Source organism: Chiloscyllium punctatum, chromosome 27 (genome assembly GCF_047496795.1).
Source record: "Chiloscyllium punctatum isolate Juve2018m chromosome 27, sChiPun1.3, whole genome shotgun sequence".
NCBI classification, from domain to species: Eukaryota; Metazoa; Chordata; class Chondrichthyes; order Orectolobiformes; family Hemiscylliidae; genus Chiloscyllium; species Chiloscyllium punctatum.
This window is the reverse complement of record NC_092765.1, coordinates 50,776,327-50,791,236: the sequence shown is the minus strand read 5'-3', so window position 1 is coordinate 50,791,236 and position 14,910 is coordinate 50,776,327. Positions and strand designations below refer to the sequence as shown.

The 14,910-nt window shown below is 44.6% G+C and overlaps 1 protein-coding gene across 1 annotated transcript in view; it reads right to left on the bottom strand.

Moving 5' to 3' along the window:
* LOC140453267 (potassium voltage-gated channel subfamily KQT member 4-like) overlaps positions 1-11,854 on the bottom strand; it is a gene marked incomplete at its 5' end in the record, with an annotated part of 635,590 nt that extends 623,736 nt beyond the window's left edge. The window contains one exon of the mRNA XM_072547825.1: positions 11,322-11,854. Coding sequence (XP_072403926.1) covers positions 11,322-11,854 — 533 coding nt within the window. The remainder of the gene's footprint in view (positions 1-11,321) is intronic.
* Positions 11,855-14,910: the final 3,056 nt, after the last annotated feature.

The following is a 14,910-nucleotide window of genomic DNA, read 5'->3' as shown; positions in this document are numbered from 1 at the left end:
GATGAAATGTCTCACTGACTGTCTCTGTTTTTATGAGCTTTCTTTAAAGCAATTGGCTAGAGTCCATGCTGCTTCTTGTGTTAAGGCATTTTCTATTAGTGGGAGATTCTCCAGATCATCTGAAAGGTCTTCTCATTTTCCTTTCTTAAAACAAGCTATGGTTAAATAGATACAGAAGCTAATCAATTATATCAAGTGTGCCTGGAATGTACTTGCTTACATGTTAAACATGGCAAGGAGCGTCTTACTGGACAAAGGATAAATAAAAATACACACACACAGATTTCTGATACCGTAGCAGAGAGAGAGAGAGAGAGAGAGACAGAGACAGAGACAGAGAAAGAGAGAGAGATGGAGACACATACAGAGAGAGAGAGAGAGAACTTCAACTGCTGGTAACCACCCTGACTTCCATTGTCCATGGAGGCAGATCCCTGTTTCTGGTGTCATGAGGGACAGAGAGATAATGGAAGAAAACTAAGCAGTACGCGAGCAAACTATGGAAAGAAACAGTGAGAGCCAAAAAAAGAGGGAAAGGAAAAAGAGAATGTAAGAGAACAAGAGAATGAGAAGTAACCAGGAGAAAGTCAGAAATTAAGAGAGAATAATGGATAAGCAAAAGAAACAATGAGAAATACCTGGTGGGGGGAGAAATACTAGAAGAGTGAGACAGAGAGAGTATGAATTAAACCAAAAAAGATAGACTAAGAAAAAAGGAAGAGACAGAAAATCCCTTCAGCCACCTCGCAGTGTGGCCATTGAGGCTCTTCAACTTACAGCAACAATTAGTGTCTTTGATTCTCCGTTGTATCACTATCTATGCTGGGAGTATCAGTCTGTGCCTCTCTGCACATGAAGCTTAAGAAGTTCTGTTTGAATTGTCAGTTCACTAACTAGCACCACTTAACACAGGAACACAGGAAATAGGAACAGCAGTAGACCATTCAGTTCCTCAAACCTATTCCACCATTCGGCGCGATCATAGCCAATCTTCAGTCTCCATGGCCTTTTCTCATTTCATCCCGTAACCCTCAGTATCTTTTTAATTTCTAGAAATCTATTGTTCTCTGTCATGAATGTACTCAAAAACTTAGTCTAGACAGCCCTCTGGAATATAGACTTCTAAAGATTTACTCTTAGAGAGGAAGTTTCTGCTCATCTCAATCCAAAGTGACCTGCCCATAAGATGCGTTCTTTGGTTCTAGCCCCCATCCTTCATACATTTACCCTGTTGAGCTCTCTAAGAATGCTGTATTTTTCAATGAGATCACTTCATTCTTGCAAACTCTATGGAATGCAGGCCAGGTCTCCTTCATATCTCTTTCTGGGACAATCCCACCATCCTAAGGGTCAGTATGGTGAACATTTTTTGAGCTAAAACACTGAACCCGTCACTTTGTGTTTGAAGTGTGTAGTTCCATGAGATGAAGCCCTTCTGTAAGCAGCAGAAACCATTGACAGCACTGATCCATCTCAGTATATAATCAGTCAGAAGAAACCATGCATTCTTCGGAATGACAGTGATAGACCTTCCCCCACATCACTGAGTTTGTTTCAGTGATACCTGCCACTCCCCAATGGATGTGCACTGAGTTGTTTCCTAAGACTGGAGTTTTAATTGCATTATACAAAAATGATGACAGACTGCGAACATTTATTTACTTGTTGACAAGGAGAGGTATTGAATATTCAATTATCAGCTCCTCAGCTATCATAACGTCAACAGAACATATATGGATTTTCTGGATCTGCTTTGTTCAGGAGCTAATTTCAGTGTGCGGTAAGCACAAGGCAGTCTAATTCCCTCACTCTGACCCCACACTCCATCGGGTCAGATACAGTAAATGACACCCAAAATATCCTACATCTAGTTTGCACCAGTAATTACAACCAGACAGTGCCCAGAAACATGGAATTATCAGCATGAGCTGATATCAATTGTTCCCCATCTCCTCCCTCACTCTGCTCTGCCTTTTGCATTACCAGTATGCTTTTATCTCTTTTCTACATTCTTCTGTTTTTTCAAAACTCTGCTGCTCTTGATCTCAGTCACATCTCCTCCTGTCTCCCCACCGCCACTTGGTTTGGTACAGCTACACTTTAAAACACTCAATCATTTTCACATCACTCCATGGCCTTGCCTCACTTTAGTTCATGAATTTGTAATCTCTTCTGGAACCACAACCCTCCAAGCTATCTCATACTCATCTCATTCTGGCCTCATGAATGTGTTAAAATTTAAATTCTTCCACTATTAGTGAGCATGCATTCAGTTACCAGAATCCAAAGTTCTGGAATTCCCTCTTCATCTCTCTACCTCACTTTCCTCCTTTAAGATGCTCCTTAAACCCACTTTTTCAACTCAGCTTTTGGTCTTTTGTATGAATATTACTATATGCAGCTTGGTTGTCAAATATTGCTCCTAAAAAGCATCTCAGGATCGTTTACTGCATTAAAGGCACTATATAAATACAGGTTGTTGTTCATCTCTTCGTTTCCCCAATTCATTCTGTAAAGCTTTTATTGCCTACAGATTTCCTAGTACTGATTCCTCAGGAAACTCCAGCCCATGGTTAGTGTTCTTTAATCATCCAAGACAGTGAACATGAGATGGCTACTTAACTACAGCAGGTCAGTGATTTCCACAAGACTTGCATTATTCAGTGAGAGTCACTGGACAGTGACCAGGAGCAGGGGACCTTGATAGAGTTTAAAGCCTCCCACTTCCATCAGCTCCATAGTTCTATGGTCAAATATTCACTTGCATTGCCCCTCCAAGGCTGTGCGCCAAGAGCTGAAAAATGGGATTAGTGCGGTCAGATCTTTGTTGATTGCCGTGGATATGATGGTCCTACTAGCCTCCTTATTTGCTGCAAATATCTAAAAGTGTGAGTCCCAGGCATCAGCTTATCAACACCAACATCAATTCTGGCTCTCTCTGGTTCCTTGAACAATTGGCATTTTATTCATCTGTCTCACTGTGCTGTCTCACCCATAGCTGCCTGTGTCCGGGATTTTGCCTAAGTTCTGTCTAACCAGTGTTTCACTATCTCAAGAGATCAGAATTAAGTAAGTGTTATATCATGCAGGTTTATCCGGGAGGAGTGAGAGACACTTCAACGTTCTTACAAAAGCAGAGAAGAAGAAGCAAGGAAAGTTCTTCTCTTCTGGAAGTTTTTGGATGTTGTTGTAACAAAACAAGGGAAGATCATGAAGCATTTATTTAAAAAAGTGATTTTGTTTTCTTTCTTTTGAATGAATGATTTTATTGTCATGTGTATTTTACAGTGAGAAAAATAGTAAAATACAGTGAAAGATGTTTTCACTTTCACCACGATCCAATGCCATTTTGAATAGTTTTACAAATAAGAAAGATATAGCTTAAAGGGACTCCTTCAGCCCTGAGCCAACTCATCATCAATGATGCCCATCCTCCCTCCACAGTCCAAGCCGGACCCAACCAACTCTGAAGTTGCCTCTCTTCAGGTGCCAGCTTTTGTCACCAGGCAGATTCTCCTCCAATGCCACCTGCACCAGACCCACCAAAGTCAGAGTTGCATCTCTCACCGCTTGGCCCACCTCTTCGATGTCGCTGTGATGCCCAGCTGCCATTGTTCCATTGCGGCCAGCGCCAGACCCAATCAATGACCAAGCCGCCGATCCTCAGGCACTCAGGTTGCCTCGTGATCTCACCTCTGCTGACGTGCAGCCATCGATTCCGAGGCCAGGTCCTGTGCTCACCCTGGAAAAGTAAATAGGGGCTAACTTGCTGCCATGAGGTCCACACTGGGCCCACAGAGGGAAGTAAAAAGAAAAAGGCAAAAACAAAAGTGGTTGGAGTATGTGAACAACAACTCAGAAGCCCTTCTGGATGATGGCTGAGGTAATACATGCTGACCTAGCCACTGGTAACTATACACAACTCATTAATTAAAAAAAAACACCAAATATGTATAAGTATTGAAGATTGAACAGATTCATTGCTTGACTAAGTATAGTATTTGGAAATGTTGTGTAGCAAGGTAGTGTAGATTACTCTAAGGGAGTTGAGGCATAATGATAATGTCACTAGACCTGTAATCCAGAAAGCCAGGCTAATGGTCTGAAGACATAAGTTCAAATCCTACCATGGCAGCCAGTGGAATTTTAATAAATCTGGCACATAAATATAAAGCTGGTCTCAAGTTGGTACCAAACAACCACCATTGATTAGCATCAAAACCCCACTGATTCACTAATTTCCCAAGAACACCTGGTCGGGGCGATATGTAGACCCAGAGTCATGGCAATGGGCTGACATGGCCAAGTGAACCGCTCAGTTCAAGGGCAAGAAATGGTCAAAATCCCATGGAAGAACAAAACAAACTGAGGAAATCTCCAGGAGTACATCCAAGCATACGGAGAAGCTTATTTTTGCACCTGCATGGTGCAGATAGGTATCACCAGCACCCAATCTCACCTGCGGTTGCCTCCTCAAAACTGAAGCTGACTCCTCAGTGATCGTTCACCCTACAGCAGGTACTGTCACTGCTATGCTTTCAATCTGTGTAGTGCTTGTGCCCCTACACACAGGGGAGCTTTAGTATAGTCCCTATGATGAATACTTACCAAGCTACCAGAGTCTATTTTGGACTGGAGCCAGCTCCTGACTGATAACTGACTGTTTGCCAAAAATAACCAGAAATGCTGAACGTATGTTTCTGCATTTTCTCCCCAGTAGATTTCCTCTCCATTCCTGAGCTTTGCAAGAATTAGCAAGCCTCCACTGATTTCAGCTTCAGAGGCACTGCAGCCTCCTTTTCCAATGTAGCATTAATTTCACATTCCTGCAGACCCTAACTTCCACAGCAGCTCTGGAATAGAAAGGAATTAGTAGCAATATCTCCACTGGGACAGACCACCATCGGTGCTGCCCTGAAAGAGAAACACAGGAATGGGTCATCCAAAATGCTGCTGATTTTCAGCTCAAGGCCAAAGCTTTTAAATGCTTTAGTAGACACAAAACATAGCACACTCCATAATACCCGTAGTAGAAGTGCACACAGAAATACAAAAATTCACTCAGCTGCACATTCACAGACTCAGACACTCACAAACTCTCTCATGTACCAGAAACCTCTGCATACATACCCCGGAGTACATTCGCACATACAAGGAGGGTCTGTGTGGACTTGTTCAGCCGAAGGGCCTGTTTCCACACTGTAGGGGATCTAATCGGTCACATATAAACAGACAATACACACACACACACTCATATGCTCACAGACACTCAACTACTCAGATGCTCGCAAGCACACTCATGCTTGCATGCATACACTTAACATACATGCTTGTGCACACACACTCTCACATAGAGAGCAAGCAAGATAAACTCTCACACACACATAGTTTAATCATACACGCTCACATGCACCCAGACCATGCACGAACACATACAGAGCTCAGACTCACGTTGACCACAACAGTTAGAGAGCACACACTCAAATACAAAGCACACATTCATACAATTGCTTTTAATTGACTCTGGAACAATGTGATCTCACATGACTGAGTAAGTCACAAGCATCCACTATAACTCTGAATTTTCAGTGTACAGTTCAAGAGCAAACAGCTCTGAAGAAAATGTGTAGTTAATTTCAAGTTGTTCCAGATTAAACTTATGATTGCAATTTCCTCCAGTTATTGAACTTGGGTGTTGCTGATCTTTGATACAAAAATGAATCAGGTAGGCAGAAGAATCTTAACGAATGTGAAAAGTGAATTGACGCAATAAATCTGTCCTTGGAAAATCCACCTTCCCACCACAAACTCTCTCCAATTCCCTGAAACCACTTGATTTTGCTATTTCCTGCCTTCTTGTTAATTAACCCTTTGTATGAATGTGGTTTTCACACTCCCTTCTTCCTCCTTGGGACTAATTTGACCTGTTCCCTTCAGAATGTGAAAAAAAACAATGTTACTGTTCAGTTATATATTTTAAACAAGAACAACATAATCACTGCTTCCTCATCAAATAAAATCCCGAATTGGCAAATCCTGTGTTTGGAGGTCATATCAAAGACATGAAATATAGGGCTTTTGTCATATCAGTAGCAACAATGAACAGTTATGACTGAAAGACAGGGCTCCTGATATTTGTTCATATTTTAATCAGGTTACAATCTCTAAGGCAGTCCTTCAGCATCAAGGATAATTTCTTTTGTTCTGGTGTCATGGGTGCTGTGGTAGCTAAACAATGCATCACTGAAACCTTGTACTCTACCCGAGGGGAGACAGGTGGGATTTGCTGAAGTGGGTGGGTCCTGAAGAAGCATCTGAAACATTGGATTCTCCACCTCCTGATGCTGCCTGGCTTGCTGTGTTCCCCCAGCCCTCTGCTCGTCTACCTTGGATTCCAGCATCTACAGTTTTATTGTCTCTAACAAAGTGAATTGATGAGCTGCTTGCGTTTTTGCACGCTCCTGCCAAGAGTTTGCACCCGACTTTCACCTGAGATTATTAAAGACACTCAAAATAATTGACAGCTTCAGGGATTTTTCTTCCCCAGTTTGGGCCACGTTGGCCTCGATATTAGCTACTTGGTAAGAAAATGCGACAGAGACAGAGGAACTGGGAGAATGGAATGGAGTCTTTACAAGAAGCAGGGTGTGAGAATGCATAGTCCAGGGAACTGTAGGAGTCGGTAGGTTTATAGTGGCTATGTTTTTAGTTCCTCTGTCTCTGTCGCATATGTTTTGGTGAGGCCAACTTTGACAAGGGAGCCTCATAGATGTCCACCTTCTTCCTCGACTGAGGATTCCCCAACACTGTTGTCAACAAGGCCATCAACCAAGTGTGACTCATCTCCTGTGCCTCTGCCCTCATCCCCTCTCTTCTCTCCCACAACAGGTTCCTTTGTCCTTACTGACCATCCCAACAGCATCCAGAAGATCATCGGTCGTCATTTCTACCTCCTCCAGCAAGGTGCTACCACCAGCCACATATCCCCCTCTCCTCCCTTATCTGTTTACCACAGGGACTTTTCCCTCCGAGACACCTTGGTCTACTCTTCCCTCACTCCCAAAGTTCCCCCACAGCCCTCTGGCACATTCCCTGCCACCCACCAAAGGAGTAACACCTGCCCATTTACCTCCTCCCTCCTCAGTGTCCAAGGGCCCAAACACACCTTCCAGGTGAAGCAACACTTTTATCTTCACTCCTCACAATCTAATCTGCTGCATTCACTGCTCACAATGTGGTTTCCTCTGCATTAGGGAAATGAAGCGTAGACTGGGTGACCACTTCACAAAACATCTACGTTCTGCCCACAAAAAAGACCCTGAGCTTCCAGTTCCTGCCACTGTAACACACCATGCTGTTCCCTGGCCAATATCTCTGTCTCGGGCTTACTGCAGTGCTCTACTGAAGCTCAGTGCAAGCTGGAAGAACAACACTTCATTTTCTACATGGGGACCCTGCAGCCTTTAGGGCTCAATATCGAATTCAATAATTTTAAGGCCGGAACTCCCCCATGTTCTAACCCCCTAACCCCACAAACCAGGCCTTGTTACCATTACACACAATCTACTGGTAGCCACTAACAGTCTGCATTAACAGCTATTCACCCTCCCAGCCAAATCGTTACCTACTCTTTTGTCTGTCCAGCTGTTCTTCTCCCTTCTTGGGCTCTATCCTCATCCCATCCCCACCCTATCTTCTACATATAAACCAACATTTTCCAAGCAGTTCTGAGGAAGAGTCACCAGACCTGAAATGTTAACTCTGATTTCTCTTCACAGATGCTGCCACACCTGCTGAGCTTTTTCAGCAACTTCTGTTTTGTTACAGCATCGCTGGTTCTTTCGATTTTGATCAGTGAACAGGTTATCGCTAAAAGTATGTGCTGCTGGAGAGCACTGTTGATACCATCCATCAACATTTATGACGATTGAGGTTAGAGTGAAGGGGAAGTAATTGGCAGGCTTGGTTTCATCTTACTCTTTGTGTACAGAGCATACCTGGGCATTTGTCTGGTTCATTTCAGTGTTGTAGCTGTACTGAAACATGTTGGCTAGGGGAGCTGTAAGTTCTTGAATACGAGTATTATTGCTGGAATGTTGTCAGGGTCATTAACCTTTGCAGTATGTCGTATCTACAAGATGCACTGCGGAAATACACCAAAGATCCTCAGACAGCACCTTCCAAACCCATGACCACTTCCACCTAGAAAGATAAGGGCAGCAGATATTTGGGAACACCACCACCTTCAGGTTGCCCTCCAAGCCACTCACCATCCTGACTTGGAAATACATTGCTGTTCCTTCACTGTCACTGGGTCAAATTCCTGGAATTCTCTCCCTAATGGCATTGTGGGTCAACCCACAGCAGACATACTGCAGCGATTCAAGAAGGCAGCTCACCCCCACCTTCTCAAGGGGGGCAACTAGGGACGGGAGTAAATGTTGGCCACATCCCACGAATGAATAAAAGAAAAAAAATCCAGTGTGTCTCCAATTGTTTCTTGCTATCACGTGAAGTAAATCAAATTGGCTGTAGACTAGTATCTGGAATCCCTTTGAGCTGCTTAGGTGATCCATAACTTTTTTTCACCCAAAAAAAAACATTTTCAGTACTCAGATCTGAAGAACCATTAGTGAGTAATAAATCTAATGAATAATTCAGGAGAAAGTCTTTACTCTGAAAGTGGTATGAATGTGAAATTCAATACTGCAGGGCAGTAACTGAGGTGAACAACAGATGCAGTTAAAGGAAAAACTCAATAAACACAAGAAGAAAAATGGAAAAGAAAAAAATCTAGAGGAGGCATGAAGAGTGCAATGACAGAAGTTCCATGTGGAGTACAGACAAAAGCACAGGGCGAGTTAAGCTGAATATTATATATTCTAATAATTTGATTTGTAAAAACATTTCTTCTGTTTCAACCAACCTCTACCTGAAAGTTCATTACTGCAATTTCCCATGTCCCCGAAAAGTGCAACCTTCAGGCAGTTCCCTCTGAAGCAGCCTCACATTCGCTAACTGGTTTGGTTAAACTGCACCAAACCAGTTCATGTCAGACACTCACAGCCAGAAAACATTGACGATCCAAATAGTTTGAGCTTGGCATGGGCAAGGAACCCACGGAACCATTTCTGCACAACGCTAGATTTTAAAATGTTCACGTTTCCTCACAAAAGGAAAGGGTTAATGGGGAAATGGAAGGCAGAAGGAAATCATAATGATTATCTTCAGGTCGATAATGCCGAACAATTGGCACAGCTTATCAGTTAAGGGTTTTCATCCCTGGTTTAAAATTCAGCCCAATCTACCTGGTAAGATTATGAGCAGTCACTGTCATCAGTAATTCATCACAGGCAAACACAGACATGGGCGAACACGGACATGGGTGAACACGGACATGGGCAAACATGGACACGGGTAAACACGGACATGGGTGAACATGGACACGGATAAACACGGACATGGGTGAATGTGGGCATAGGCAAACACGGACAAGGGTAAACACGGACATAGGTAAATACCAACATGGGTAAACATGGACATGGGCAAACACGGACATGGATAAACACGGACATGGACAAACACGGACATGGATAAACACGGACACGGACAAACACAGACATGGGCAAACACGGACACAGGTAAACACGGACATGGGTAAACATGGAGATGGGTAAACACAGACATGGGCAAACACGGACATGGGTAAACACGGACATGGGTAAACACGGACATGGACAAACACGGACACGGACAATCACGGACATGGACAAACATGGACATGGGTAAATGTAGGCACAGGTGAACACAGGAGAAAGTAAGGACTGCAGATGCTGGACATCAGTCAACAAGTGTAACGCTGGAAAAGCACAGCAGGTCAGGCTACATCTAAGGAGCAGGAGAGTTGACACTATGGGCATAAAGAGGGCTTATGCCCAAAATGTCAATTCCCCTGCTCCCTGGATGCTGCCTGACCTGCTGTGCTTTTCCAGCACCACACTTTTCGACAGGTGAACACAGACAAGAGCAAACATGGACAAGGATGAATTTGGGAACCAGTTACCATAGGCACAGCAAGAAGATTGATTCAAAAAATGTAAAGATTCCTGGCTCATAACCAGCAGTCAGTCAGTTGGACATACTCTCCATTCAGTCACACTGCTGCTGAGCTTCCCACTCCTAATGTGCCCAAGGAGATAAGACGTGCGCTGGCATTTACAAACTGTTAGGAACTTTCCTTCAGCCTCTACATCTCACACCTTGAACAAATATTTCCCTTTTCTATTTCTTTAAGTTTTCAGGGTAAAATATTGAAGCCCTCTTTTTAGCCCAGTCTTTACTAAACCGGGAGTAATCCCAAATTGACTATGCAGTCTAACTGAGTGATCTTGTTCTCACAACAACTGAACATAAATGAAACCTAAATCCGCGGTCCCGGACTGCTCAAACATAGCTGGACTATTTATTTCTGAGCAACGGTACAATACAGGAGCTGATATATTTAAATCTCACACAGAGGTTCACTGTTTCCCACATACCTTGAAGACAGGTTTACTTTATGTACGAACATTTCTATAAAACACACAAATCACTGATTTCACATACAGGGTTACTTCTTAAGTCAACCACTGGGTCTAAAGCTCTTGTCAAAGGGGAGTTTTCAGGAGACTGGCAAGTTCTGGACGAAGTTTCTTTTGTAGTCGGTCCAATGGGGACCCAGCGGGGCTGGGGCAAGGACAGACATGAGTCAGGTTTCAATGGAAGGGTAAAGGTCGGGCTGTTCGTCTCCAGGTGGACACGGCTACACCGCGTTGGGAAGATCCTTTTTCGAAGTTAATTCGGAAACAGTGTGCAATTAGAATATGTGCAATTCTTATGTGCAATTAGAATAAATACGTGCACATAGATTCGTTAAACGTGACGCTACAGACTTCGGCGCTTCTACTGACAGTTCAAGGACTCAACTTCCAAACGCGCACACAGACTGAAACCAAAACATCCTCATCTTTCCAGGATTTAGGAGCAGGTTTTAAAACTCTAGCACATTTTTGCAATATCCATTTATACCCGCCACCATCATAAATATACATTAAAATACCGGGCACTTTCTGAACATTGCAAACGTTGAGACTCGAAGATGCACACTCGTGTTATTTAAATATTGCTGCAGTGACAGGGGAGCTAACAAGTTTGGAAAGATTGGAGTGTACAGAGAGAGAGAGAGAGAGTAGTGGACGGACTGACTGCCAGTTGTGTACCAAGCGGCACTGACCCAGAGCACGGTGCGGTACAGGGGGGAGTTGGAGCGGAGTGTTACTCACATGAAAGCGTGGTAAATGAACGCCCATCCCCGCGGTCTCTCCAACACGTTGTACAGACAGTTCTGCAGCTTTCGGTAACGGGCATTCCTCTTGTTGCGGTGTTTGAGGGGCAGCGGTCTGCCCAGCAGCCCGACCCGGGCACTCTGCAGACTGTCCCCGGGCAATCCGGCCAGCACCAATCTCTCTCCATCTCCGGGCTGAGGTGCCAGCCTCAGGCGGCTGCCCTGGTGCCTCTCCCCGGGGCTCGCAGCCACTCCGTCCCGATTGGAGGAGCTGCTCTCCACCGCCGTCAGCCCCACGAACTCCACTCGCTTCTCGTCGCTCATGCCGCCGGGATCTGCCTGGTTCCGGGGCAGGGAGAGCGCGGACTCGGGCGGGCTGGCACCGCCGCTAACGGCGCCCCGGGACAGCCCAGATTCGGCTTGACCATACGCCAGGAGCTCGCTGACCCTGCTCACAGGTACCGGCTCTGGAACTGGGCTGGACGCGAACCACCAGCGAGTGAAGGGCAGCAATCCCAGATTCCAGAAGTTTCACATCCCAGAGAGATCTTCCTCAAGGATGGAGTTGTCTCTTCTTCACTCGCACTGCCTTATTCAGCTACAAATCACCAGCACTGACTCTCACACAAACACCAGGCGCTAGCTCTCTCTCTCTCTGGGCTTTTGACTCAAAAAAGAAATCGGAACTTCAACATCACTGAAACTTCACACAGTGTTCCTCCTGACACTCCACCTGCCATCCATCAAACTGACACCCCCCCCACTCTCTAAAGACTTGACTCCCCTTCCCCTCCTCTCCCACACCACCCTCCCCGCTTTTGGAGCTTTCCTCAACCTCCACGCTCCTCCCACATCAGCACATTGCACAGAAAGCTGAAAGACAAGCTCCCGCCGCTGGTTCTGTCCCTGGGAGAGCAGCGTCTCAGCATGAACTCCCTCCCTCTCTCCCTCTCCTGCAGGAGCAGCATCACGTCAGGTATTTACACAAATCAGCATCAGAACGATGGAGGAAATAAAGATTCGTTTCTGCATTAAATTCGATGTTCATAATTAACCAGTTTTAGGCACGAACCTCACGGCCTCTCAACTTACAAAACTCTTCCAAAGAACATGGTACAAGTTTGTAAAAATCCGGAACCGTGTTTACAGAAGTTCGCCTACAATTACCAGAGAGCTGCAGGTCAATGTCAATCCGTATAAGCCTCCAAATGTATTTCATCTACTTGAGTACTTTTTTGCAGGGAAAGTTTTGGTTAGACTGCAGGCTGTGTTTATTTTGGGAGGGCTGGTGGATTTTTACCGACATGACGCTGATAGATTCCAGTGTTGAATACTCGAAGTACTCGCTGACTATCTGCATGCTTGCAGCATTATCACTGGAGCTGAGTCAGACCCATGAGTTACTCTCAGTCAATGTCACTTTGTGTCTGCACTGCCCCAGCCAGGGCAGGATCACCCGGGCCAGCCCTGAAATAGCACCATCTACAGGATTGTTTCCTGCCTGCACGCACAATGGGGACTTGTGATGTTAGTTTTTATGCCACCTCAGAACTGGATTCATTGGTTAGAGGTCATTTTAGACTGTGAACACATTCTCAGCCCATTAGTTGAAAGTATTCACTACAAATCAACTGATTTCAATCTGTAACTCACTTCCGGCTATCTGTTATTCTGAAGATAAAATCCTAAACCCCATGATTAGATTTCAGGCTGTAACTCCCTCCCTGATATGTGTTACTCTAGGTATAGATATAACAAAAACTCTTAACCCCTCGATTAGGTTCCAATATGTAACTTATTCCCAGGCATTATCTGTACATAACTACCGCCCGCCCTCCAACCCCTCTATTAGATTCCAGGCTGTATCTCACTCCTTGATACCTGTTATTCTCTATAAACCACCCTGAAGCCTTGTTTTGATTCCAGCCTATAACTAACTCTTGTTATATATATATATAATATATATCCAGAAGACCTTTATGCACAACCGAATAGTTTCTTTTCACCATCAAATCAGTCATATTACCTTCTTCCTTGATCCTCCACCCCTGAATCACCCCTGTTTTCTAGTTAAATTACCAATGAACATTCAAAATGCATCAATACCAAATGTGAGGGAGAGGGAGGGAGGGGGACGCTGAGGGATGAAGGGAGGAGGAGGGAGAGGGAGGGAGGAGGAGGGAGGGAGGGGGAGGGAGAGGGAGGGAGAGGAATAACTCAAAATAGAGTTGGGGGTAAAGTAAGGCAGTGCACCTCCTGCTGTGCCCAGTTTTCTCTAAAGACATCAGGGCATTGGTGAACACTGTGTGCTCCCACTTCAATGATATCTGGGCACAAATGTAGGGGAAAAGGGGAGGGCAGTTGGGAATTATGATCCCTGTTCATGGCTCGCTGCCAGGATCAGTTAATAGTCACTTTTCCCAGGCCCAGCAGCAAATCCATGAGGAACTGGCACAATTTAAATTGGAATGTTCAAGGGCCAGAGTCACAGGAGTGCAGATATCTCAGAGAGTTGTGGGACCAGATAGAGAGTGCAGAACATAAAGGGGGATTTGAAAATAAGGATGGGAATTTTGAAATTGATCATTGTGTTCACCAGGATTCTGTATGGGTCAATGAATACAAGAATATGGCCAAGCAAAGCTGCTGTGTACCAAGACAAGGACAGCAGCATTTTGAATAACCTATTAGAATGGGGAGGGGAGAATGTGGGAGGTCAGCCTACAGTGTGTTGGAATGAAAACACTTGAATGTAATAAAAGCATGGATGAGCATTTCAACAGGTGATGAGCTGAGGCAGGGGCGATGTCATGCAATGTTATAGAGGTGTAAATCCCAATGTCGCTTCATCTAAGTGTCAAAAAAGACACAAAAGACACAAACAATTCAACCTAGAGATGTTGCCAGGAAGAGGGATGGAGTTAGCAAGTCAGGGCTGGAGTTTGTGGTAGGGCCTGGAGACTATAGATTCAGACTTACCAATGTTTAACTGGGGAAAACGTAGATATACTCACCAGATATAAAACTACCGGTGTGATACCGGTGTGAGAGGATGGCAGAGTTGGGAGAGAGAGTAGTGAGTTAGAATCGCACACCATCAATGTATGTGTAAAAATTGAAGCTGCAGTTTTGGAAGGTGTGGTCCAATGATGCAACAGTTCTAGGGGCCAGAGGAGATTAGCGATTGGGAAGGGTGGATGGAGTCTGAGCTTAATAGGTGTGGCTGGACCGGGGATACAGTCAGGATATGTTACAAAGTGTGAAAGCAAGACATCTTTGTGGTAGAACAGACACTCAACATAGGCATCACAAGCGAACCCAATTTTATTGTTAACCAATATCTGACACAGGGGACCCTGGCTAATTTTTGTTCTCTCACTAGGAATGTTAAGGCACAGTGGAGTTATTCAAAGTCACCCCTCTCTCTAACCTAAATTTATTGAGGACACCACTACCCAGGACAGCATGGACAATCAACCATCTGACTATGCTGGTTTCTAAGGGCAAGTGTTAGATATCAGGCAAAATATGTGGATGAATCATGTAAAACCATTACAGGTGCTGAAATCTCTTTAATACAGATCACA